This window comes from Camelina sativa, chromosome 20 (assembly GCF_030686135.1).
Source record: "Camelina sativa cultivar CO46 ecotype springtype chromosome 20, ASM3068613v1".
NCBI classification, from domain to species: domain Eukaryota; kingdom Viridiplantae; phylum Streptophyta; class Magnoliopsida; order Brassicales; family Brassicaceae; genus Camelina; species Camelina sativa.
The window spans coordinates 15,063,234-15,089,150 of NC_141899.1; the positions used below are offsets into that span (position 1 = coordinate 15,063,234).

The 25,917-nt window shown below is 40.8% G+C and overlaps 4 protein-coding genes across 10 annotated transcripts; 2 read left to right on the forward strand and 2 right to left on the reverse strand.

Annotated features, from left to right (window-relative positions):
* Positions 1-25: 25 nt before the first annotated feature.
* LOC104770944 (uncharacterized) lies at positions 26-4,268 on the reverse strand. 6 transcript variants are annotated; one of them, XR_015592727.1, is made up of 15 exons: positions 4,013-4,235; positions 3,863-3,934; positions 3,673-3,772; positions 3,442-3,584; positions 3,187-3,257; positions 3,023-3,104; positions 2,841-2,942; positions 2,693-2,748; positions 2,381-2,415; positions 1,724-1,934; positions 1,357-1,566; positions 1,192-1,259; positions 1,049-1,088; positions 442-663; positions 26-299 (listed from the first exon to the last, which is right to left on the reverse strand). XR_015592727.1 is itself a non-coding variant. In XM_087504797.1 (15 exons), the coding sequence occupies exons 7-15, from the start codon at positions 2,913-2,915 to the stop codon at positions 231-233; spliced, it is 978 nt and encodes a 325-aa protein (XP_087360923.1). In that variant the 5' UTR covers positions 2,916-2,942; positions 3,023-3,104; positions 3,187-3,253; positions 3,442-3,584; positions 3,673-3,772; positions 3,863-3,934; positions 4,013-4,268; the 3' UTR covers positions 26-230. The 6 variants fall into 6 exon arrangements, 5 of the variants coding, with proteins under 5 accessions (XP_087360923.1, XP_087360924.1, XP_019098085.1 ...); XM_087504797.1 differs by having other exon boundaries at positions 1,200-1,259; positions 3,187-3,253; positions 4,013-4,268; XM_087504798.1 differs by having other exon boundaries at positions 1,200-1,259; positions 3,187-3,253; positions 4,042-4,235.
* Positions 4,269-4,327: 59 nt separating this feature from the next.
* LOC104770943 (alcohol dehydrogenase-like 6) lies at positions 4,328-7,193 on the reverse strand. Of its 2 annotated transcripts, none has more exons than XR_015592728.1 (10): positions 6,711-7,135; positions 6,498-6,634; positions 6,381-6,418; positions 5,628-5,950; positions 5,458-5,540; positions 5,306-5,381; positions 5,164-5,225; positions 4,997-5,115; positions 4,750-4,911; positions 4,328-4,665 (listed from the first exon to the last, which is right to left on the reverse strand). XR_015592728.1 is itself a non-coding variant. In XM_010495419.3 (10 exons), exons 1-10 carry the CDS (start codon positions 6,763-6,765, stop codon positions 4,549-4,551), a joined length of 1,149 nt encoding a protein of 382 aa, XP_010493721.1. In that variant the 5' UTR covers positions 6,766-7,193; the 3' UTR covers positions 4,328-4,548. The 2 variants fall into 2 exon arrangements, 1 of the variants encoding a protein (XP_010493721.1); XM_010495419.3 differs by having other exon boundaries at positions 4,997-5,092; positions 6,711-7,193.
* A 1,285-nt stretch (positions 7,194-8,478) lies between these two features.
* On the forward strand, positions 8,479-11,264 carry LOC104774223 (uncharacterized). Its single transcript, XM_010498880.2, has 2 exons — positions 8,479-9,707; positions 9,860-11,264. The coding sequence occupies exons 1-2, from the start codon at positions 8,570-8,572 to the stop codon at positions 10,939-10,941; spliced, it is 2,220 nt and encodes a 739-aa protein (XP_010497182.1). The 5' UTR covers positions 8,479-8,569; the 3' UTR covers positions 10,942-11,264.
* A 4,532-nt stretch (positions 11,265-15,796) lies between these two features.
* Positions 15,797-18,111, forward strand: LOC109131199 (meiosis-specific protein ASY2-like). Its single transcript, XM_019241887.2, has 5 exons — positions 15,797-15,917; positions 15,972-16,628; positions 16,706-17,195; positions 17,266-17,437; positions 17,512-18,111. The coding sequence occupies exons 1-5, from the start codon at positions 15,797-15,799 to the stop codon at positions 18,109-18,111; spliced, it is 2,040 nt and encodes a 679-aa protein (XP_019097432.2).
* Positions 18,112-25,917: the final 7,806 nt, after the last annotated feature.

The window sequence follows — 25,917 nt, forward strand, 5'->3', positions numbered from 1 at the left end:
TTTTGTGTTTATCATGTAGAAATTATGAAGCACAAAATGTTTCGTTAGAGAAAGTTAACGTCTTACAATTTTTGATCCAATATAGTACTTCAAATGAAGCACAAATAGTAGAAAAGAGAAAGATAAGACGTTATTTTAAGGTTGGTGGCGAAGAAAGAATCAGTATGCATCACTTGACATAAAGCTTTTACGTTGTTCAATGACTATGCTCATCCAAATATAATATATATTCAGTTGCTACCAGAGACTTCTTCACACACCTCTTCTCTAAGCACCCTCACAGCTTCTGTGACTCCATCCTGAAATTTTTATTTTTTGGATACCCTAAAACTATCAGTTGCCAAAATTACTCAAAACACAAAAGAAGACTACGCGAAAGGGTTCTTAAAATTTTGAGCCATGAATCAGTAGGAGAAAATAATTTTATCGTAACTATATTACCTCAAGAGATAATATTTCCGCGATTTCCATGGCACGAGCCCTAGTTTTTGCAGACAATGCATCGTATATGGCTTTTGCTACCACTTGTGCAGCTTCCTTGATGTTCTCATCATTTGTTTCCTCCAGAAGCAGGTGGTTTCTTTTTAATGGTTGAGGAGCAACCCCAAGCCAAGACATTTTTTCTGCCCAATAGAACTGATCTAGCATAAATGGGCATATGATCTGTAGAAACACATATACAGACAATTATGTGGTCACTTTTTGACATTACAACTTCAGACTAATTCAAAGAGACACCAATACTAATCTGTCAACTTATGCGATACAAGGTAAAGCTTTAAGAACGTTAACCATTTTTTGTAACCAAGTAGGCACAAGACTTTGGTTTATGGCCAAGTACTAGTAACGAGTACAGCAGCGTAACCATAGAGAAGTGATTGAACGATCATCACATGTTCTTCTGACCAACACAGAATTCATCAACTGTAAATCTAAGTTTCCAACTGATCCTTGTAGATAAGTAATTAGTTTACCATTTATCTCAAATATCTAAATTCATATTCAAACACGTTCAAAGTTTATGTAAGATTGTGAAGCAAAAACAAACCTGCGGGAGACCAGCATGTAATGCCGCGGCAACAGAACCACTGCTTTCCACAGTCCACATTATTCATATAAAAAGACACACAAAAAAATCAGTTCACGTCTATTTATGTGTCCATATTCACCAGGAAAGGGCATCTAGCTGACATTTTCACCTGCCACCATGATGAATAGCAGCAGCGCATCTTCGAAACAGCCAATTGTATGGCACCATACTAATTCAGGAAGACAAAGAAATAAGTAGGTTAAAGGGCCACAGGGTAATATAGGTTTTGCTATGTCCAGTTAAATATTGGGAAATTTTGTGCTCACCCAGAGAAGCAGAAAAGCTTGCCGTCGAAAATAGAGATTCCCGCATGTAGAGACTGTTTCTCACTTGTATCTGATCCATTAGCAATGGTCCAAATTGCTGCATCTAAAGGTCCATAACCCGCTGTGAAAATGATAAATCTGTAACCTGTTATCTGGATAACAGATTGAAGAACTCGAAGAAAGGCTAGGGGATCCCTCACAAAACCCATGCTGCAAAAGCAAAGACAACAATTACTGCCGTACACTAATTTAGCATGGGTTAAATATCTTAACAGAATGAGTCTCAGTGTTAATCTGACACAAAAGTATTGAAAACATAAATATCTTGAACTCAGATATGATCAGAGGGGTCAAATTTAATTTAGACCTTCCAACAGAACTCAGCCCTACAAAGATGGGTAGTGCTGGCTCAAAAGACGATATAAAAGTATACAACTCAGTGTGGTTTGAGCATGTATGGGAATCGCCTGTACCCAGGAGCCCTGCAGAAGGATTGTCTCCACATTTATCGCATGAAAACTGCCATTCATTGGGCAGAAACCAAAAACCACAGACTCGAACGCTCAACGGCCAGTAATCTGTCATAGGATAAAATGATTGCAGTGAATCCAAAGGAAAAAGCTTTGCCAGATCAAGGACGATTGCTCTGAGATTTTCTAATGTGTTCTCAGCGCAGAAATACAACTACATGTTAAAGCAGAGTCTTCTTTAACTACGGTCAGAAGTCACTCAACTCAATTCTTTCAAGGATCTGTTACATTCAATTAGTTTCTAGTTTCTACCCGTTTTGTAGATGGAAAATAGTCGTCCTCTTAAATCTGGGTCAATTTTTTTAACCTTTTTCTTCTCTGATATAAAGTTACCATCCTGGCCTTTCTCAAGAATTCATAAATGGCAAGAGTATAGCTGCAGGACGTACCAACAAGAAATAAGACTGAAACTACTACCCAATAAATTTCTTATAAAGAAGATGCTAGCAATACGCAGGAAAATTTTAGTTAACAGCAACAAACATCCTACATACCAGGCCATTCGACGATTTCTTTGCTGAAACCATACCTGTCACAAGGAAAATAAGTAACAAGTCACAGGCAGGCTTAAGCAATCGCATCTGGTTTTAATTTAATATCAGTATAATATTACAACTAAATTACTAATAGTGTTGAAGTTCTAAAAATTTAATTAGAGATCAGCCAATATTGGATCTATAAAATGAGAAAAGTACATGAAATATGCCAATTAAGCAGAAAATACTTAGTATATGAAGATAAAACCGTGATGGCAAGATAGATTGCACAGTGATCAGATGTTACCACCAAGAGAATTCACAACTCACAAGACCAAGGGAGATGGAGGCCGGCTATGCCAAATTGGAAGGTCTGTTACTGGATCCTGCACCGATGAGTAAATCGAGTGACAGTTCACGATATTATTTTACAAATTCAATGTATACATCTAGGTATCTATGTCTAAAAAATACCTACTGCAAAAGGATAACAACTTAGGTTGAGTTCCTCGTATCGCCATGATCCCCATTCTTCAGTAAAAAGAGGCCACATCCAATGAGTTACATCACTCCAGCTAACCTAGAAAAGCATGTAAATTAGAAAAGTTCAGGAGAAAATAACACCATCAACATGTTTTGTACCACAATCATATGAATTACCTTGCCAATGGGGGCTTCTTTCAAGTACTTATACAAATCTGGGAGTTCCTTTCTAAACTGTCTTTCAAAGCCTGATGGTGGACTGTACAAAAGAAGAATTGCAAGTGAGATCATCTTCCATTTCCAGGATGTCACACTCATACTTATATGCTATATATTTTTACCTATACGGAACAACATAAGGAGCAGCCACCACACAACGGATCTGAAAAAGTTCTGCTAGGCTCCATCCTTCCTAAATGTACAATCAGAAGAACCACAGTTAGTCATTCTTATCACATGATTGTAACCATCATTCAGAATTTTAGTTTTCGTTGCTGAAAGTCAAGCTACATGTTTCAAAATCTATTTTCATTGATACAGATAAAAAGCAGATCACAATCAATCCCAGTACAAAGGAGAGTATGAAGCATATGTACCAATGCAAAGAAATTTATGACAACGAAATCACCCTCCATACAAGGACCCTTCCCAAAAATGCTTCCGAATGCAGAGAGACACTCTTGTCTATGATCCCTTTTTATCCTTTCTTTCTCCTCCAAAAAGGTTCTCCTCACCGAGTCTGTTTGAAACCAGAATTAATGAATGGTCAAAGCCAAGTAAGACGAAAACCAGAATTAAAGAAGAAATTAACATCATGAGTATTTGACCTGTGTCGTTTTGACTACCCTGAGCTTCACTAGACAGAGCAGGAGGAGAAGTGATAGGAAAGAATGAAACTTTCGCTTTGATAAGGTGGGAGCTTAAGTTCTGCAACAAGTCCAACCTCTTTAAACTTTGATTCGAGAACGTAGTTTTTGCAATTCGAGAACTTTATGAGAAAAATAAAAAAAACTCAACCTCATGAGCCAAATGTGACATCAAAACGACAGAGTAATGTTGCTGATTACGAGCGAAAGCTGCGGCAATGGCCTGCAAAAAAAAAAAGAAACACCTTTTTGGTTTCGTTTCCCAAGAGAACCACAAAATCCGAATCGAGAGAGAGATTACAGCGAGAGGGTAGACATCGCCTTTGGTACCGAAAGCTATGAAGAGAGCGATGGCTTTCCTACTCTCCGCTTCCTCCTCCATGGTACTCATGCTTCGATGAACTGTTCACCGCAGCAGCCTAAATACCCTTCACCAGCGAATTGCGTTTGAAACCTTCAAATCGCGTTTTAGAGACATTCAGATGAAACTTTTTAAGTTTTGACTACTTTGATCTGCAAAAAGTTTCGTTTTTTTTTTTTTTTTTGTGAATGTGTATACTTGAAACACTACTATCAATTTGAGTAGATAAAGTCTGCATCTTTAAGATCGATGTCCTTGATTCTAATCACTCAATTGCTTTAAGAATCATGTGGTAAAGCGCAATGTGGTAAAGCACAATGAATGATCACTTCACAACAAAACCAAATCAAAAAAGAGTCTCACTGCTTTACCAAAAAAAAAAAAAGCATCACTTTTGTTTAATACAACCAGAGAATTGTATGTATAGATCCCTTGTTGATCTTTCTTGAAACTGCACATGTGTTCTCAAGAAGGCATTACTTTGGCATGTGAAGAACACAACGCAGACACTTTCCTTCTCTCATAAGCTCAAAAGCTTTGTTGATATCATCAAATGCCAGGTTATGTGTTACCAATTCATCGATCATAATCTCCTGCGCCACAAAAAAACGAGTGAGCACACGTAAAACAAATTGTTCATAAACTAAAAGTGATTTTGCTAATGAAATATATTTTACCTTGTTCATGTACTTTTCAATGAGTGAAGGAATATCAGATTTAGGCTTCCAACCACCAAAAAGAGTGCCTTTCAAAGATTTCCCAGCAAGGAAAAGTCCGTAATGAGCTGAAACTTCAGGCTTCACCTTTGGTACACCTAGAGTAACAGTCATGCCCCATCCCTGAGATATCCACATTCAAATTTTAATATACAATATAGTGAGCCAAATTGAAACAAGGTGAGAGCAAATAGAAAACAAAACTTACATCCGAGCATGATTGTAAAGCAGTTGTAGCTATTCCCGTATCACCAACACATTCAAATGAGAAATCCGCACCTCCTCCTGTCATTCTTTTGATTACCTGAATTCCCCAACACAATGGTTCTAATTTTTACACCAACATGGGAACAAAGTTTTATCTAAATCAATTACCTGAAATATAGGTTCAGAGTGGTCATTTGAATTGATGAAATCCGTGACGCCAAATGTCTTTGCTGTAACAAATAAGAAAACATTCAAGAACCAGTCCAGAAACGCTAAGTCTTACATATATCGTAAAGCCATGATGGTATACCTTGTTCCGCCTTAGCTGGATTTATATCAACCCCAATGATCTGAGCTGCTCCTCTGAGTTTGGCACCTTGAGCAACCTGCTCAAAAGAGAAATCAATCCCACATCAAACGCCATTAACACAGAAGCATCAACATATCTGTATCTATACTTACTGAAAGACCGACAGTTCCAAGACCAAATATCACAACACTTGAACCTTTTTGTACATCAGCAACATTCCATGCTGCGCCAAGACCTGAAATTACCCCCTAGATTCTCAGCTCTGATCGTAAATAACTGTTTGAATTTCATAATTTAAAAAAAAAAAACTACTTTTGTCTACCTGCAGCTACTCCACAGCTAAGAAGACAAATTTTGTCAAGAGGTGCCACAGGATCGACTTTGACAGCACAACCAGAGTGAACCACAGTGTACTCGCTGAAACTTGAAACCGCACAGTAGTGATAAACAGGTTTGCCTTTGATAGAGAACCGTGACTTCTGATCAGTATGCATCAAACCTTTCCTCTCCATTCCAAGAACCTGACACATGTTACTTTTCCCAGATATGCAATGCCGACATGAACCACATTCACCAGTGAATACAGCGAGCACATGATCTCCTTTCTCAAACTCAGTTACGCCTTCCCCTATGCTCTCCACTATACTGCAGAAACATTCATGGACACAATACCAGTGTTTTCAAACCAGTTGTCTATTTCTTAACTCAATTCACAAATAACTACACCATTGAAGACACTTGACCAATGAGCAAAGTCTCGAACACTCGACCAATGCCTATACCAAGACCCTAGACAAATCCAAAATGCCCCCAACGCATTCTCCTCACCCTCCTTTAAACCTTCACCTCTCAACTAACCAATGCAAGGCTGTTTCTGAGCTGGCAAAGCTAGTTATAGTGGTCCTATGGTAATTGCTAAACACCGGAAAAATGTTGCTAAATCACACTAAGAACGACAATAGAACACTCAATACCACATCAAATTCTACATATTCGAAACTAAAGTTAGTTTTCTTAACTTGTTCCTATGCTTGCATAATCTGAAAAAATGTGGTCATAGACAGAAGTAACTTACCCTGCAGCTTCATGGCCAAATATTCGTGGCAAAAGGGCCTGTTCCAATGGACTGCATCAGAGACTCGTAAGCCAAATTCAACACAAAGTTTATTGTAAAAAGAGAGAAACTGTAAACCTGAGATTCCCAAGCAGAGAGATCACTACGACAGAGAGATGTACAAACAACTTTGATTCTGATCTCAAGAGGTTGAGGTGGACTCACTTCAACTTCCTCCATAACCAATGGCTCACCAGCACGCCATGTCACCGCCGCTACAAGAATTACTCAATCAAAAAATCTAATCTTTCATAAACGAGGGCAAAAAACAAAAACCCTTTTTTTGTTTACCTTTACAGGTTATGACTCGAGGTTGTTCGAAGGAGGAAGTAGAAGAAGACGACATTGTTATCCCTAATTTGATTGCTTCAAGCACAAAATGGACTAAACAACCCTGAAGAAGTAGAAGAGCAAGAAACAGAGCTTCTTCATTCACCTAACACCGAAGTCACCAACCACCATTAAGCTTAAGCGATCCAACGACATTTAAAAATGATGACTTTACAGCTTTAGAGGTCCCCACGGTTAGATGCAATGCAAGTGATTCCCGCTACCAACCCTTTTCTTCGTCAACTAATCCGAAATTTCATATTTTTTAAATCTTGCAATGGTCCGATTCATATAATTTTAATATCGAAACACAGTGTCGAATCGAGTAATGTTCCGAGTCTCCGTCTCAGAATCAGTCAATCAGATGTACTTGTCTTGTGTTTTCTTCTGCGCTCCAGTGGAGTTTGTTAAAGCAGAGACAGGTAGAAGAATATTATTGGGCTTATAGTGGCTCGATTGGGCTTATCTTATATGTTCATGATAAAAATCATAAAAGCCATATTGTGAATTATGAATGGTTCTCAGTTCTCACGATGTAAAAAATACGAACATCTAAAGTTCATTAGTTTACAAAGTAAGAAAAATATATAAAACAAAGTAGATATACAAAATTTTTGGAAAAGATATTATAACACAAGCATATACCAAATATATACATATATATATATAGTATGTAAGAAGTGAATTTCATAATATTTTCTAATTAATTTTACTCGCTAACCGATTATTAAAAAATTTTACTTAAACAAAAAAAAAGCTTAGCAATATTACATTTTATTATTTATATTTTAAATGACTCAAATAACTTGCATGATAGTAAATGGTTATCTTAATTTTTTTTTCTTTGAAATGAAATTACACTGAATCAAGTATGAATTTTTTTTCTAATAGGTTTTCCCTAATCTTTTAGTTCATAAAAAATATTGTAAGTTTATTTTATTCATTGTTTATTATCTATTATTATTTTTTAATTCTTTATTTTTAGTGCCTCCACTTTTTTTTCCTTCCAATAATTTTATTGCTGAAAGAGTTTACATCAGAGTTTACAAGCTGTTTTAAAAAATTTGGACAAGTATGACAAATTTCCCATGGTGAGGAAAAATAGTAAAAATGAAGAAGAAAATTATATTTTAGCTGTACATTATTTTGAAGAAACACGGTGATGAACAGTATTCTTCGAATATGGTACATTATTATTTATGATTTTATTTTTTCCTAAATAATGGAATTGGCTTTATCTCATTTTCTTATTTTTCCCTTAAAATAAAGAACCACTAGAGATGGTTTTAATAGTTGTTAGATCTTCCAAACCACAGATTTTATTATCTCCTAGGCTCCTATTCCTAGCTACTTCAACAGATTGTGGTATCATTAATTTTCATGACTCATGGCTCATAGTTAATAACAGTAAGGTCCCTCTTACTTTGTCTAAGCCATCTAATGTAGAACATGGGCCTAAGGAAGCCCACCAGAAAGCCTACCAAGTCCAGAAACGTAGCTGTCATACGAACGAGTTTCATCAGAACCAAAAACCTGCAAATAGCGTTGCAGTCGCTGCAGTCAAAAGCAGAGTACCACGTAGCTGTCACGAAGACTGTACGAACGGACTTCACGCTCCTCAATCAACAGGAATTAGGTGCAGCTAGACCCGGACTCCACGCTCCTCAATCAATAGGCGTTAGACACAATTCATTATTCTGATTGTCTTATATATATCTAAAAGCATTGTATTGACAAGTTAAGTTGAATAAGAGTAAAATATTCATCTTCTTCTCTAAGCTTTCTTCTAGGTTTAAGAAAGCGTTCATGGTATCAGAGCCATGGATAGTCCATCAGAAATTTTTTCTCCTTCCACTCTGAGTATCTCTCAGTGTGTTACTCTTAAACTCACAGAAACCAACTATTTACTATGGAAGACACAGTTTGAGTCTTTCCTCTCAAGTCAAATACTTTTGGGCTACGTTAATGGTGACACTCCTCGTCCCTCACCAACTACTTCTGTGAAGACTGGAGATCTGGTGACTGAGTCTCCAAATCCGGATTTCGTCAAATGGATTCGAAATGACCAGATTGTTCTCGCCTGGTTGTTTGGATCTTTGTCTAAAGAAGCTCTGCGCTCTGTTTATGGTCTTCACACATCCAAAGAGGTATGGATGACTCTTGCTAAGAAATTTAATCGAGTGTCTGCAACTAGGAAGCTAGATTTACAAAGGCGTTTGTATGGTCTCATGAAACATGGGAAATCAATGGCTCAATATTTGTCTGATGCAAAAGCTATATGTGATCAATTAGACTCGATTGGCTGTTCTCTTACAGATCAAGAGAAAATTTATGGTCTGTTACATAACTTAGGTCAGGAATATGAGTCTATAACAACATACATTGAGAACTCTATGGATTCATTTCCTGGTCCTACTTTTGAAGATGTTGGTTATCGTCTTACCAACTTTGATGACAAACTCCAAGGATATACCAACTCTGCTTCTGCTGTTACTCCACACCTTACGTTCTCTGCTGAAAGAGACTACTACAGCTCAGGTCGAGGTCAAGGATATGGTCGGTCTGGTTCACGAGGAAGAGGTCGTGGTTACTCCACTCGAGGCAGAGGATTCCATCAACAGATCAACACGCAGTCTTCTCAGTCAAGTTCAGAACGTCCTACATGTCAAATCTGTGGCAAATATGGCCACTCTGCAGCAAAATGTTACAAAAGATTTGATCATTCGTACCAAATGGAGGGTGTTCACAGTGCTATGGCTGCAATGAAAGTGACTGATCACTCCATGCCTTCGGGACAAGAATGGTATCCTGACACTGGCGCTACAGCTCACATTACCAACTCCCCTGCTCAACTTCAGAACTCTCAAGTCTACAAGGGTGATGATGCTGTAATGGTTGGTAATGGAGATTTTCTCCCTATAACACATATCGGGTCCATTGCTATTCCCACTCTCCAAGGTACTTCCTTACCGTTAAAAGATGTTCTTGTCTGTCCAAATATAGCCAAGTCATTGTTATCTGTTTCCAAGCTCACGGATTACTATCCATGCTTTTTTCAAAAGAGTTGTTTCCAAGAGCATGGTTTGACAAATTTAGCTCTTTTCTGCTAGAATTTGGCTTCATTTGCAGTTATCCAGATCCTTCCCTGTTTGTCTATCTCAGAGGAAACGACACTATGCTATTACTTCTCTACGTTGATGATATGTTGTTAACCGGAAACAACTCTAAACTCATGGATCAGCTTCTGGTGAGCTTAAGCAGTATTTTTCGGATGAAGGACTTAGGCCCTCTACACTACTTTCTCGGAATTCAAGCTCTTTTTCATGATGGTGGTCTCTTCCTAAACCAAGAAAAATATGCTACAGATCTCTTAGTCACTGCAGGAATGGCTGATTGTGCTCCCATGCCTACTCCACTTCCTTTGCAGCCTGGAAAGATCGCTGGCCAGTCCAAACTCTTTTCAAATCCTACTTATTTCCGAAGTTTGGCAGGTAAACTTCAATATCTCACTTTGACGAGGCCTGACATCCAATTTGCAGTTAACTTTGTGTGTCAAAAAATGCATTCTCCATCTGAGGATGACTTTTTCTTACTCAAGAGAATCCTACGGTATGTGAAAGGCACAGTCCGGTTGGGTATAAATCTCTCAAACACCACTGATTCTACTCTTCGAGTCTATAGTGACAGTGGGTGGTCTGGTTGTAAAGACACCAGTCGCAGCACTGGCGGTTTCTGCACATTTCTTGGGGCTAACATAATCTCATGGTCATCAAAACGACACCCCACTGTCTCTCATTCATCTACTGAATCAGAGTACCGAACTCTGTCTCTTGCCTCTCGTGAAATCATGTGGTTGAATAATCTTCTCAGAGAAACAGGAGTTGCTCAGCCTGTTACTCCTAAGATGTACTGTGACAACTTATCTGTAGTTCATCTCACCGTCAATCCAGCTCTTCACTCAAAAATGAAACACTTTGCTCGTGACTTTCATCATGTCCGAGAACAAGTTGCTCTTGGTGCTCTCATAGTGGAACATATTCCTGCACAAGACCAGCTTGCTGACATCTTCACTAAGTCACTCCCTCCAGCAGCTTTCTGTGATCTTCGTTTCAAACTTGGCCTCTGCTTGCCACCGACGCCAAGTTTGCGGGAAGGTAATAACAGTAAGGTCCCTCTAAGCCATCTAATGTAGAACATGGGCCTAAGGAAGCCCACCAGAAAGCCTACCAAGTCCAGAAACGTAGCTGTCATACGAATGAGTTTCATCATAACCAAAAACCTGCAAATAGCGTTGCAGTCACTGCAGTCAAAAGCAGAGTACCACGTAGCTGTCACGAAGACTGTACGAACGGACTTCACGCTCCTCAATCAACAGGAATTAGGTGCAGCTAGACCTGGACTCCACGCTCCTCAATCAATAGGCGTTAGACACAATTCATTATTCTGATTGTCTTATATATATCTAAAAGCATTGTATTGACAAGTTAAGTTGAATAAGAGTAAAATATTCATCTTCTTCTCTAAGCTTTCTTCTAGGTTTAAGAAAGCGTTCAATAGTCATTGGCCCATCGCATTGCTAGTACATCGAACGATAATGATGTGAATTTTATAATTTGAATTTATTTTTTTAAAATAAATTGTCTCATTTTCTTTATGTTGTCCCTTAAAATAAAGGACTAGGCATTAGAGATATATAATTTTAATTGTTAGATCTTCCAAACCACAAGATTTGTTTTCTCTCCTAGCTAGGCTTCTAGAGGCTTGAACAAATTGTTGTATCACTAATTGTCATGACTCATGGCCATGATTTGAGTCATTGGCCTATCGCATTGCTAGCACATCGGACGATAATGATATGATGGGAAGGCATCTCACGTTTTATTACGCAGAGAATGGACACCGATCAATCAATAGAAATAGAGAGACATGCACTCTTTATCGTACCATGCACAGAGGCTAGTCCTGGATTATAAATAAATTACACCTAACACTATCGTATAGGCACGTGTTTGTTTTTGTTCGTGTCTAGGTTCAACGTATATGGCCACCATAATTTGATACTAATAAGTAATACCACCAAAAATAAATAAATAATACTACTAATTTGCAAAATGATCTTATATATTTTATTTTATTTTTTGGTAAAAGTCTTATATATTTTAATTGGTTTGTAAATCAGTATATTTTCCCTAAAAATTAGGAATGATCAAATATTAGATAACATAATATTTTAACTAGCAGTAAAAATAAATCATTAAACTAAAAAAATAATACTAACTAGTCAAGGTTTCATAATATATATGACTTGGATTGAATATTTTAAATCAATTAAATTACCCTCTTAAGTTAAAGCTATATATATGGTGTAAAACGGATAAAATGTCGCTTAGCAGTTAGATATAGCTGCAGAACTGTCAATTAGTAATTTACAAATGATAACTCATACAATATAAAATTTGTAATGGTCCATGGCTCTTATTTTCACCCTTTCGCTTTTGATCCTGATTTGAAATTTGTAGAATAATTATATTATTCATATGATAGCACGTCAAATTTTCACTTAATTTATAAATACGTTTTTGGAGACAATTATAAAATAAATTCTAAAGTTGGCATTTATTTACAGACATGGCATTGGCATTAAATAATTAATTTAATAAACAAATTAATTCTACTTATATTTGATTTTTTATAGAAATTAAGTGTTTTAAAAGGTAACAAACATAATTGTAAATGTATACAGATTTTATTTCTTTATTTTATAAGGAGATGAGTGAAGAGATATTTTTCTTTAAAAATTTGAAAAACTGATTTGATAAAAAGTGACTTTTTGCTTCACATACTATATTTTAATTTCACGGGTGTCGTATGATGAGTTTTTGCGGATTAAAAATCTTTGAACATTTTGCATAATCCGTCTAGCATGGCGGGTTTGGACTATAAAACCAACACAAAAACTATTAGTTTATTTCATATACTATAGATTTATAGTCATAGTTTGGAAAATTAACTTATAAATTATTTAGTATATAAATTATAAAATATTAAATATACTACAACATATTCTTAATATTCCAATAAAATGTATAAACATAAAAATATACACTAACATACCATATATGCATATACCTCTGTTTAATTATAGAAAACAAAAGTAAGTGTTTCAAAATTTATATTCTATCTAATAACAAATTTAATTTAATTAGGTTATAAATAGTATAAAACGTAAGAAGAAGAAAAAACATTGTAAACAAAATTATAAATTAATTAGATAAGAATTAATTAAGTGGGAATTTTAAAACTAAATAAATTAAAAGTTATTATTTAAAATATATTAATTTATAATTTAGTCCCACGGTGTACTGCGGGTGAAAATCTAGTAGGTATATAAAGTAGAATTTGATTTGTAGAAGGACTGTTTAGCCTGATTTTATATATAGAACTCAGTTTGCTTATAGAATTCCACTGAAAAATTAAATCATATATCTAATCTTTATCAAAATAGCATAATAATAAAATGTTATGTTAATTATGTATATATATATATATATACTTTTTTAATAAAACGGAAGTACACGACTTCAAATTGGTAGACCATATAATATTAATATAGATTATAACTAAGATTAATTATTTGATAGGTTATATGGATTAATTATTTGATAGGTTGTATAGACTTAGGATTAGGATCTCTTAAAATGGATATTCCAAATAATATAATAAAATCTCCAAATAATATTTAACTAACCATATATAGGTAAAAAAATCTCAGAAACTAATAGAAATTAATCACTCTTCTGCAGATTACAAGTGATTTCCGATTATACTTTAAAATAAAATCTTACCTAACTTTATCAGAAAATTTTGACTGAGTAACGGGTCAAAATTTGAATATTTAAATTCATTTCATATATTTCTTTTATTGAATTGTATAGTTTTATACTAGGTTGCATAGAAACGGAAACGAATACGCGGAAGCGAAATGTTTTCAAAAATGAGAAATTCATTTTAAAAAAAATTAATTAATTGAAACGTTTTGGAAACGTATGTATATATATATATATATATATATAATAAACCACCAAACATTAAAACCTATATCAAAACAAAAAATTGAAACAACACAAATTCAAAATATAAATATTAAATATTTGAATTAAAACACTAATAATATTATATGTTTATATTATTGTGAATATATATTTTAAATTATTTTATTTATTAAGTTTCTAAGCTAAAAAAAAGAGTTTTTGTCGTGTTTCCAAAACGAAAACGGAGTTTTCATCGTGTTTTCAAACAAAGATTTTCAAGAATATCATAAATATATGATAGATCAAAAAGTTAAAAATTAGAAGAACTCTAATTTGATTTGTTATAGCACGGATCAATAATATGACAAAAATTAAGAAATATGATTTCTTGCTAGAGCACGGGTTAAAATTTCAAAAATATGATTTCTCGGATTAAATTTAAGTTTTGAATAATATTGTTTGGTAGGCTTTCTCGGTCACGAAGATTTTGACAAACATATGTTACATATATGATCCTCAAATTAATATGCGCTATACTATAGGTTAAGTCATAGAACTAGCAATCAAAATACAATATATAATTTTAAACACTAAACAAATCAAATAAAATTAACAAACAAAAATTAATTTTTTTATCATACAACTTAATCCGCGTTATACGGCGGGTCAAAATCTAGATATACTATAATATATCTTACAAAATAAATATTATTTTCATAAGTCATATTCAGTATATGATTTCATGGCATAGTGTTTCATCCAAAAAAAAAAAATTCAAACGAATAAAATAATCACATATACAATTTTTTAAACAAAAATTTTTAAATAAACAAAAGGAAGGAATTTCAACTCGTGCTCTAGCACGGATCATATTTTAGTATATATATATATTCACTCACTGAAATACATATTTCTACTTAATATTTTATCATATACATATAGCATAATTTTGTGAACAATTTAGTAATTTTATGACATTTTACATTTGGTGTCGCTACATGTTGTGTTTTCATGTATAGGTGTAAAATTATTCCTAACATAATCACATTTTCATTTTTGTTGGTAAATTTTTCTGTATTGCTTATAATTATTTTCTTAAAAAAAAATTTTTATTTAATATTAATTTTTATTAGTAACAATTTTAATATATTGAATAGCAATGCTAAAAAATAAACAAAACATTTGGAAATGAAAATTCCCTTTATAATTGAAGTTGGAACTTTACTTACAATTTATATAAATTAAACAAATTACCATTCGTTTGTAAAAAAAAAATAAAAATAAAAATTACCATTCAAGTTTTCTATAACCTGATTACTACTTTAAAAACGAGAAACCAATAGCCAAGAATGCAAATAAATATGTTGCTCTTTTTAACCTCAAAAATGGAGAAAAGAAGAAAAGTTTCGAAAAACAAATGCATATATGTTTTATGATGATACGATGAGCAACAAGGAGACCAGTGTACGTGTGATGCGAATGCCTGATGGTCCCATTCTTTTTATTATCAAACGAGATATTTCACTTTACACCATTCGTTTTTGGAACACGTTGTGACTCAGTTACTGTGTCAATTTCTTTTGTTTTAGTAGGGTTCATGAGTTGAAATTGACACTATGAGCAATGAAGAGATAAGTATACGTATGGCTTCGAGTGATGAAAATGCTAGCTGGCCCCATTATGTTTAGGGTCAATTAATTGAAGAATTGGACAGTTTACGAATCATGACCGCGCCGCTTCGCCATCCTCTAGTCGGGTGACACGTGTCCGATGCGTCGCATCTGTCAGTTCGGAAGCTGAAGCGTCGCGTAGGTTAGATAGGCAATTATGACTCCGCGTAGGGTTGCCGCCCACTTCCTTCTATAAATACTCGATATCCACCGATTGTTTTCACTTTTCGCTGTATCGTCAAAGGTAATTACTTTGCTCTCTCTCTCTCTCTTCGTCCTTAATTACTTTGTTGTTTGTCAACTTTTCTACACTCTTCGGCGATCTGCACTGTTCTTCACCTTGACCATGGTTTCCTCGTCGGCTACCACAAGCGAACCATTGATCCGCAAGAATTCCAACAGGGAACCTCTGAACACCATCAGATCGGTCCAAGGCGAGATGCCGAATAGGCCAAAAGAAGCCGAATGTTCCTCAAGGCTCTGATCCACCGAGATTCCGATCCCCTCTTTAATCGATGAAGCGGATCGCGAAGATCATGGAAACGCTGCACAAATCTCTGATCTCCCACCTGACAACTCTAATGGTGAAACAGTCCGACTTGCTCCTGATGGCGTCATGATCAATGACCTCCTTCCTCTCCGAGATCACCGAGGTGAGATTGGGGGCGAGAAGACGACCAACACCATTAAAACGGTACACACACTGTTGAATTCGTGCGGCCTATCCAATTCTGGTGTCCATGTTATTATTCCCGGAGATCACCAACGTCCATGGAATCCGCCTCTCGGGTATATTTGCTTATACGAGGGATTCTTCTCTCAATGCCGGTTGTGGTTCCCTCTTCCTAATCTGCTCAGCCAATATGCTCATCGCCGTAAAATTCCGATATGCCAACTCTCCCCAGGAAGTATCTGCAACTTCGTCGCCGCTCTCACTTTCACAGCTGAGGCTGAAGTTTTTCTTGGAATTGAATGCTTTGAGAAGTTAACAAATTTTAAGAATAGCCAAGGTAGTGAGTTGTGGATGGTTAACACGAAGCCAGCTCATAACTTCCTTCCTGGGGAAAAAGTTAGTAACTTCAAGAAGTTGAGAGCTCGCTATTTCTTTGTCCGAGTCGATGATCGCTCTTTCAAGAATCCGAAATGCAGTCGCCGAAGAGTGTGGAACGATTCGCCTGGTATCGTCTGATTCCTTATTTTGTCAAATCGGACAATCTTGTTCTGACCTGATTTTGTATTTTGATGTGTTTTACAGCTCGCCCTTCTTCAGCTCAGAAACTACCTCCTAGATTTCAGCACGTCAAGGACTCTCTATTCGGTGTAGCTGAGCGTAGCTGGGATCAAGTCTCTCGACGTCGTGTGGAAGCAGCAATGGTTAAGGCGAGGACGAAGTTTGCCAGTTTCGCAAGTTCGTTGGGTCGAACTTCCGAGGTCCCACCGACCACAATTGTCAACGCCGAGATGCTCCGATCTGTGAATCCACACGAGGAACGGATCGCCGATCCCAAATCAGAGCAAGCGAGGAATGAATTCATCGATATTGAGGATGGTGACGAGCTCCCGGCTCTTGGTTTTGAGGACGAAAACGTAGCTCCCAATGACTCATCCCCTCCTCCACCGACTGAGCCGACCATCTCAGTACAGCTCGCCCCGGAGCCAAGTAGCGGTTCTAAAAAGAAAAGGTCCAAGAAGGATAACGGCAAGGACAAAAGCAAAGAAAAGGGCAAAGGAAAAGGCTCCGCCCAGTCGGAAACGCTCTGCGGAAGAGGCCGGCCTCGAATCCTATGACCGCTTCCGAGTTGAACGGGCTACTAGTCGATCCAATCAATTTCGCTTCGACTACTTCGGGGAAACGCCTCTCGTGTGCAACAAGGAAGCCGTCGGGGAGTTGTGCAGGCAACTTACGGTGTCTTCAGTCATGCTGCCGCCGCTCGATAAGCTTGAATTCAAAGACCAATACGTCCAGGCCGCCCAGTCCGCCCTTCAGGTTCGAATCGCATCGTCCTCCTCATTTTTTTATTGCAAACCTTGATTCTCATTTTACTTTGTTTCGAAGTGCAGACCGCCGCCTATATGTCTTCGCTTACTCTTATGTACGATAGGCGTGTGAAATCGATGGCACCTGGAGAGGCCGAATTCGAAAACATGAAGGAGTGCTTGAAGAATCTCCGGGAGGCGGATAGGTCGAAGAATGAGAGGATCAAGGAGCTGAAGGATCTTCTTGGGAATAAGGAACAAGACTGCAAAAACCTGGAGGAAAGGGTTGCCGAGCTGGAATCGCAAGAAAAAGTTATGGGGGAAGAGAAGGCCGAACTGACGAGGCAGTTCGATGATCTTGGGGCAAAGCTCGAGTCAGAGACGAGACGACTTCGCCTAGATCGCCAAGCCAAGGTCGAAGGTACCACGAGGAAAGCGCAGCGCCATCTTAACAAGGTAAAGGATTACCTGCGTGAGCAGGAGATGGCCCGTCCGAAAGAAGATGTTCTCAACCAGGCAAGCGGGTACGAGGAGATTATGGATTATCTTCTAAAGAACGGAGCATCCATTCCAGACAACCTGATTGCCGAGATCAAGGAAACGCGAGAGGTCGCTAAGAATGAGGTGGAGGCGCTGGATCTCTTAGAGCTCGGAGAAGGCGATCTCAACATGTCTCCATACTAGCTCGGCTTTGGATTACTTCAGTCCAGGACTGCGGCTCTAGACTCCGTTCGACATACGTACGGTTCCAATGCCGCGCTTTTCAAAGCCAATCTGACTGATCCTCCAGAACTTTGATTGTAGCCTCTTGACTGCGTCTCCTAGGAATGTTTGCTGTTTTCCTTTTTATTTTCCTGTTTCAGACTTTGTGATATTGCTACCTATTTTGCGGCCGACTCCTTTTTTTGGAAATTTCCCTTTTACGCTTTCATGGAATATCTCCTTTTTGTTAGACAGTGAAAATGGTAATCTCGCAATTTTGAAATTGGAAATTTTTCTTCTAGGATTAGTATAAATATGGTTGCTCCACACTTGATTTCACCGTAACTTTTACGAAACAATTTAAGATGCCAAGTTCCGTTGGTAGTACTGATTCTTTAGTCTAGGTTGGGAACGATGTCCCAACGTTTTCAAACTCAGGAGCCATTGAGTGAGGGATGCCCTTTTACCCGAATACCCGAGCTCCCTGGATGCTAATGTTTCGTGTTAGTCCGGAGAAGAGATTGGAATTAGAGACCTTCCTCTCTCGCATCGAAGAACGCCATTCCGAGTACCGTGGTCGATTAGCCGCAATAGAGCAGTCGTGAAGTGAACTGCTTTTCAAACTTAAACTGCTTGAATCCCACCCAAGGTTCTGGATCGAAAACGGTCTGGACAGGGTGGCAGACATGCCGCGGTGCTTGATCGACTACTGCAATGAGTGCTATCATTCGGCGAACTCGATTCCGAGCGAACCGAGTTTTTCTCCGGCGAGTTCATGCCTTCCGAGGTGAATACGTTTTATATGAGCAAACGTGCCAACAACATTGAAGCTGCTGCTGCTCATGCCTTCGTTCGCCAGGTCTCCTAACTTCGTCTATGCGAATTTTTTATGAAAAATCTTCATTGATCGATGACCTTGTGCGTAGATCGAATCCGTGCACCGCGAATAATGCCACAAGCTGTACTATAACCGCATGAAAAGGAACGAAATCGATGACCGTCTGGCAGTATTGGATGCCGAGATCTCCACTTTACGGGCGAAGAGAGGAAGAGCCATCGCTCGTTTGGACGAGGCCTAACAGAAGACCAGGGCATTGGAGTCGCATCTTGCTGATTGGGAGAGAACATGACTTCAGCTCCTATAGCCTATGCCAAAGCGACTTAAAGCGGATACCCGGAAGATCGCCGGCTGACTTGATCTGGATGGTTCATATGCTTTGGCGATCTGGTCCTTTCATTATGCTTTAATATTTTTAATTCTCCGTCGAATTTGTCTTGTTCAGACAATTTATCCTTGCAATAAAGTTTTTATTTTAATTGGAAATTCACCTGAGGCAAGACGTCTCCCGGCTTACACAGAATAATCCTTTATGAGAACAGTTTAGCCCAAGCATAAGTGTGCTTTTAAGCAAAGGGCGAGGTATGATGCCTCAGCTTACCCTCTTTGCCCCAGTTCAGAAAGCGAAAAGCGAAATTTACAACGATGGGTTTGGCTTACATTCGTCCGAGCTGGAACTTACGAAACAATTCAAAAGAATTCTCAGAGTTCAGTTTATCTCTCGTCAAGGAGTTATCGAGAGAATTCTAGTAGAATTCTCTGGGCTCGATGTGCCTTGCATTGGAGACTTATAATCAAAACAATTCCAACGGAATTCTTTGGTTCGATTTATCTCACGCTGGAGAGTAGGTCGATCATCTGGCCGAGATGTCGAGCGATTTTTTTTTTTTTTGTGCTCATTCCTAAGGCGTAACCGCGTCATTAAATATAGACGCGTTTTTACGATGCAATTTAATTGGTGGAAGAGTCTCGGGACGCAGCGCGTATCTTCCCATGATCTGATTGGTGCGAGATTTACGGGACACAGCATTTATCTCCCCCTTTTCCCCTTATAAATAGAGGAAAAGGTGGTTTGCTGAGCATCTCTCATCCAAACTTCAGAAAGATTAAATTGCAAAGCAAGCCTATCACAACTCGGTCTGCGTGGTTGAGGCGAGCTCGAGAGTTGACTGCCGCTGGCGTCAGCGGATTCAATCCAGAGGCGTCGAACATCGCCCTCCCCTTAGAAGAGATGGCCCCGTCCCCACCGCATGAACTTACAGTGCCGATCGAGGGGGATCCACTGCAAAGAGAGATCCGCATCTACCGAGCTCGCTGTCAACGGATGAGTTCGTATATCAAGGCCTTTCATCTGAAATACGACCTCATCTTCCAGCTCTACCGTCTTGAAGGAACCATCTCGGTTCTCGATGAGCTCATTGCTAATGGCCTCTATCTGGCGAACTGGCGTATGACTCGGCTGCTTGCTGACCGATACCGGTGTGAGGAGGAGGTCGCCAGGACTTTGCTACCCGACCTGCCGAAGAGCGATTACGAACCCCTAGGCGAGTCGACGAATCTGCACATAGCGGAGGTCCCGATCTACAGGAATCGCATAGAAAGGTTGCGGCGGTACATTCTACACCTGGAATCCAAGGATCACCATTTCCGCGAAAGCCAAACCGTGGTAGGTCCATGTGCGTTCCTTGAAGAAATGGAAGCTAGGGGTGCCGAAGTGCCATTGGGTCGACTAGAAGAGCTAAGACAGGAGCATCAAAGCTGGCGGACCTACCTCGAAGGCATAGCCATTGAAGAGCCATTGGAGTCCGACCTCTCAAGCTCTGCGCCTGTGAATCGCCGAGGAGGTTGAGATCACGGAAGGGAGGTCGTGCCACGCGCCGACTCCCTGAGATTGGACGGCTTGCATTTTAACAGGATCGGCATAAGACGTTCCTCCGAAGTACTTTTCCCTCTTTTTATGTATTTGTCGTTTTTCTTTATGTGGGCGATATGCCAAAGTGGGAAACCTCTTGTATGAAATGAAATTCTTTGAATGAAAAATTTAATGAAAGAGATTAAGGACTGCCTACGTCCCCAGGATTGGGATTAAGCCAGTCGTAGTTCATAGTACACACGTTTTCTTTTTTTTTTTCTTGTTTTTTTTGGGTCAATCGAATGACCTAGTAGTAATACCGTTAAGATGAGCCGCGTTCCACGAGTTTTTGATCTGCTTGCCTTGCATGGTTAAAAGCTCGACCTTCCCAACGGGCGCCAAGCTTTCCAGCGTTGATCTCCTTTTTATTCTCGTACACCTCGCGCAATACCAGGTCGCCCTCGTTGAATCTGCGTTGGCGGACAGCTTTGTTGTAGTACTTGGACGCGGCATTCTGGTAATTTTGAATTCGGACGAGAGCTTGAGCGCGCAGCTCCTCGGAGAAGTCAATGTTGTCGAGCATCATGCTGTCATTGAGCTCGGAATCGTCGACCAGCATAGCGCGGCGCAATGTTTCAAGCTTCGGCTGGGGCCAGAGCCTCGATGCCGTATGCTAACAAGAACGGAGATTGCCCGGTAGCTCTCCGTGGGATGGAGCGGTTGGACCAAAGCACACCGTCGAGTTGGTCTGCCCATGCTCCCTTTTTGAGCCCGAGACGTTTTTACAATCCGTCTATGATGGTCTTGTTGGTTGCCTCGGCTTGGCTGTTTTCCTGGGGGTAGCGGGGGGTCGAGGTGCTCAAGCGTATTCCCCATTTGCCTAAGAAGCGTCTGGTGATGAGAGAGGTGAACTGCGTTCCATTATCAGTGACGATCTCATAAGGGAGCCCATGGCGGCAGATGATGTTCTTCCAGATGAAGTTGGTGACGTCTAGTGACTGTATCTTGTTGAACAATTCTGCCTCCACCCACTTGGTAAAGTAATTAGTCAAGACTAGAAGGAACTTCTTTGACCTCGACGGGGATAGCGGGCCGACAAGATCCATCGCCCAACGCATGAAGGGATATGGCACGGTGACGGTGTTTAGCAGCTCGGGAGGTACGTGTTTCTTCTGTCTGTGGCGTTGGCATGCTTCGCACTTCGCCGAAAATGCCTCACAGTCGGCGACCATGGTCGGCCAGTAATGACCATCCTTCATTATTTTCAACGCGAGTGCATGTCCTCCGTAGTGGTTTCCGCCGTCACCTTCATGGACCTCCATCATTATTTGTTCTGCTTCCTCTCGATCGACACAGGTGAGAATGACTCTGGATGAACTACGTCAGAAGAGGCTGCCTCTCATCATGGCGTAGTGCGCGCATCATGATTTCAAACGGGTAGTCATCTGGACCTTGCCATCCTCGATTTACTCTTTTATTTCGAGCTGCCAGTCATCTGGGGGTTGTGTTATCTCCGCGGGATCCTGGACGGGTAGGTCGATATCCATTGGTTCTGCAGCGTTGCTGATGGCGTGCGTTAAATCGGTATGATCGATGCTAGGAATTTCGATACACTCGATTGGGATCGTTCGCCGCAACTCCGGGTCGGAACAATTCGCCAGGGCGGCGAGAGCGTCTGCTGATGCGTTCTCGCTTCTCGGAACTTTGATTAGTTTGAACAAGGCGAACTGTGCAGAGAGAGTTCGGAGTAACTGGCGATATGTCTCCATGCGCACGTTCTTAGCACCGTACTCCCCGCTGAACTGGCTAACCACTAGCTGGGAGTCGCAGAAAACTTGGATACTAGTTACCCCCAGACCCTGGGCTAACCGTAGTCCAGCTAGGACAGCTTCGTACTCGGTCTCATTGTTTAATGCTTTGAAGCCGAGTTTTAATGCTTGCTCGAGGACTTCGCCCGTTAGAGATCGGAGTATAATCCCGACACCAGATCCTTGGTTGGAAGAGGAGCCATCGGTGAACAACGTCCAGGGTTCCTCCTTAGGTATGGTTTCTTCGAGGTCGGGGGATAGTTCCGTGATGAAATCCGCAAGGACCTGTGACTTTAAGCTCGGGCAGGAACGATATTCAATATCGTATTCGCTTAACTCGATTGCTCACTTTGCAATTTGCCCGGACTGATGGGGGCTGTGAAGGACCGTCCGGAGCGGTTGGTCGGTTAGCACAACAATGGAGTGTGACTGGAAGTAAGGTCGTAGTTTCCAAGCGGCAACAATCAAGGCGAGAGCGAGTTTTTCCAAGGTTGGGTAGCGTGTCTCCACATCATTGAGGGCCTTGCTTGTATAAAATATTGGTCGCTGATCATCTCGGACTAGCACCCCGCTTACTGCCTAGCTGGAAATGGAGACGTAGAGATATAACGTCTCTCCTTCTTCGGGCATCACGAGCACAGGCTTCGTCCCAATGAAAATCTTTATTGCCCCGAAGAAGCTGATTAAATGGGAGACACTTGTCCGTCGATCGGGCGATGAAACGGTTCAGCGCGGCTACCCGACCTGTTAAGCGCTGTACTTCTCGTTTGTTGGATGGCGATGGGAGTCCCAGCACTGCTTCGATCTGCTTTGGGTTTGCCTCGATTCCGCGTTCTATGACGATATATCCCAAGAATTCCCCCGCGGTCACCCCGAAAGTGCACTTGGTGGGATTTAACTTCATCTGGAATCGATCTAGGATGTCGAAGCATTCGGTGAGGTGCTGGATGTGTTGTTCTGCTATAAGAGATTTGACCAACATATCGTCAATGTAGACTTCCATTGTTTGCCCTAACAGGTCGGCGAACATCGTGTTGACCAGGCGTTGGTAGGTCGCCCCTGCGTTTTTCAGGCCGAATGGCATCACCTTGTAGTAGTAGGTCCCTCTATCCGTGATGAACGCGGTTTTTTTGCGATCGGCTGGGCTCATCGCGATCTGGTTGTATCCGGAGAACGCATCCATGAACGAGAAAAGTTGGTTACCTGCTGTAGCCTCCACGAGTCGGTCGATGTGAGGTAACGGGAAGCAGTCTTTAGGGCATGCCTTATTGAGGTCGGTGAAGTCAACGCAGGCTCGCCATTTGCCGTTATTTTTCTTGACCACCACCGGATTGGCCAGCCAGTCGGGGTATTGTACTTTCATTATCTGATCAGCTTTCAGAAGTCGCTCGACTTCGTCTTGCACCGCCTTTGCTCGATCGGTGCCGAGACGCCGTCGTTTCTGCCGAACTGGTTTAAAAGTAGGGTCAACATTTAGCTTATGCAGGTGATTGACGGATCAATACCGACCATATCTTTAGTGGACCAGGCAAACGTCGAGGATCGCGATTTCAGGAATGCTACCAGCTCGGTCTTCAGTCCTTCATTGAGTTCGGCCCCAATTCCGACTAATCGGGAGGGGTCTGCTCTGTCGATATTGACTTGTATGATTCGGCATCCTGTGGCCTTCAGCCGATCTCGCTCCGGCTTGTGAGGATCTCCGGAGTGATCCTCATCCTGTAATTGCTATGCGTCGTCCTTCCGCCTTTGTTTTTTCTCGAGAACGGAACAGGTCCTAGTCATCTTCTAATCGCCTTACAACGTATAAATTCCTGCAACCGTTGGGAACTTCAAGCAGAGATGATAGGTGGAAGGGACTGCCTGTATGGAGTAGATCCAAGGTGAGCCTAAGATGGCATTGTAGATTGGTGGGGCGTCGATGACCACAAACTTGGTTTTGCGTGTTACGCCACCAGCTTGGACTTGTAGCTTCACGTCGCCCATCGATGTTTTAGCTACGCCATCGTAGCCAATCAACGTTCTGCCTCCTGGTTTGATTTGCTCCGGTGTGACACCCATTTTCTCCAACGTCTGTGAGAACAGGACGTTAACCGTGCTGCCGGTATCCACTAAGACTCGTTCTACGTCGAACTCGCCCATCCTGACTTCCACGACTAGAGGGTCGTTGTGAGGGTGATAGATCCCCTTGGCGTCTTCTGCTGTGAACGCGATGGGGTCAGCGCTTAGCGTATCTTCTTCGGAAATCGCCTGAACGTTACAGATCTGGCGCACTGGCTTTTTTAGAGCTCGGACAGAGTCCGAGCATTCATCGGTCTGACCGATGATCATAGAGATACGACCCCGAGGTGCCGCTTGATCGCTCTGCTGTCCTTTATGACGCTTGGATGGTGTTGGGAGGAATTCCGCTGGCGCCGGATTCTGCTGCTCGGCAGGAGGTGGCTGCTCTGGAGTATCTGGTGCACTATTGGATTGGTTGGCGCCCTTCTGACCTCGACCCGGGTTGGATCGCCCGAACCTTCCTCCTCGACCTCTTCCTCCGCGGCCGCCGCGAGAAGCTTTAGGTTGATAAACGGCTTTGATTTTGCCGGATAGGTACTTCTCAAAAAAGTAATTGGACAAGTTCTTGCACTCGGCTGTTGAATGGCCACCGAACATATGGAAATCGCAGTAGAGCTCCTCTTGTGTGTCGGAAGAGGCAGTATTCTGTCCTTCATCCTCGGATATCGCGTTGACCACTCCGCGCTTGGGGTCCCTCGGGTCGTGATGCTTCCGGGGCTCCTGATAGGTTTCCCGACTCTTTTCTTTAGCCGCGGCTGGGCGAGGAGGAGGGATCTTGTTGGCTCGTTTCTCCTCGTCTTCCTCGACATAAGCGACGCGAGACCCTCGATGAAGGGCTTTGTCCAGGTCAGTGGCTTCCCTGATATTGAGGTCCACGTATAGTCGGGAGCCGGGAATGAGGCCTTTCTTGAAGGCAGCAATGGCGACGTCCTCAGCGACTATTACGGTGGCGTACTTTTCCTTGAATCGGGTGAGGTACTTCCGCAGGGGTTCGTCGGGGTCTTGGACTATCTCCCATAGCTCGGCACTGGAAGCGCTGCGTTGTATGAACACCCGGTAATTCTGTAGGAAGGCTGTCGACAGCTGTTCGAAACAGTCGATTGTGTTCGGGGGGATATGGGAAAACCATGTTAGTGCGTTTCCTATCAGGCTGTCAACGAACAGTTGGCACTGGCCGGTGTCCTGCTGCTTCTCGGTGAACCTAGCCTTGGCGACGGTAGCCATGAACGAGG

Excerpts from the sequence above, each read along its gene's own strand:
- LOC104770944 (XM_010495420.3), bottom strand. The coding sequence starts at position 4,102 with ATGAGTACCATGGAGGAGGAAGCGGAGAGTAGGAAAGCCATCGCTCTC. Across the intron at positions 2,416-2,692 it reads CCTCCATCTCCCTTGGTCTT|GTATGGTTTCAGCAAAGAAA; the intron begins GTGAGTTGTGAA and ends TCCTTGTGACAG. Across the intron at positions 1,260-1,356 it reads AAGCTTTTCTGCTTCTCTGG|TATGGTGCCATACAATTGGC; the intron begins GTGAGCACAAAA and ends TTCCTGAATTAG.
- LOC104770943 (XM_010495419.3), bottom strand. The coding sequence starts at position 6,765 with ATGTCGTCTTCTTCTACTTCCTCCTTCGAACAACCTCGAGTCATAACC. Across the intron at positions 6,635-6,710 it reads TCGAGTCATAACCTGTAAAG|CGGCGGTGACATGGCGTGCT; the intron begins GTAAACAAAAAA and ends TAATTCTTGTAG. Across the intron at positions 4,666-4,749 it reads TTGAAAAGTACATGAACAAG|GAGATTATGATCGATGAATT; the intron begins GTAAAATATATT and ends TTTGTGGCGCAG.
- LOC104774223 (XM_010498880.2), top strand. The coding sequence starts at position 8,570 with ATGGATAGTCCATCAGAAATTTTTTCTCCTTCCACTCTGAGTATCTCT. Across the intron at positions 9,708-9,859 it reads TGCTATTCCCACTCTCCAAG|AATTTGGCTTCATTTGCAGT; the intron begins GTACTTCCTTAC and ends CTTTTCTGCTAG.
- LOC109131199 (XM_019241887.2), top strand. The coding sequence starts at position 15,797 with ATGGTTTCCTCGTCGGCTACCACAAGCGAACCATTGATCCGCAAGAAT. Across the intron at positions 16,629-16,705 it reads AGTGTGGAACGATTCGCCTG|CTCGCCCTTCTTCAGCTCAG; the intron begins GTATCGTCTGAT and ends TGTGTTTTACAG. Across the intron at positions 17,438-17,511 it reads CCGCCCAGTCCGCCCTTCAG|ACCGCCGCCTATATGTCTTC; the intron begins GTTCGAATCGCA and ends TTCGAAGTGCAG.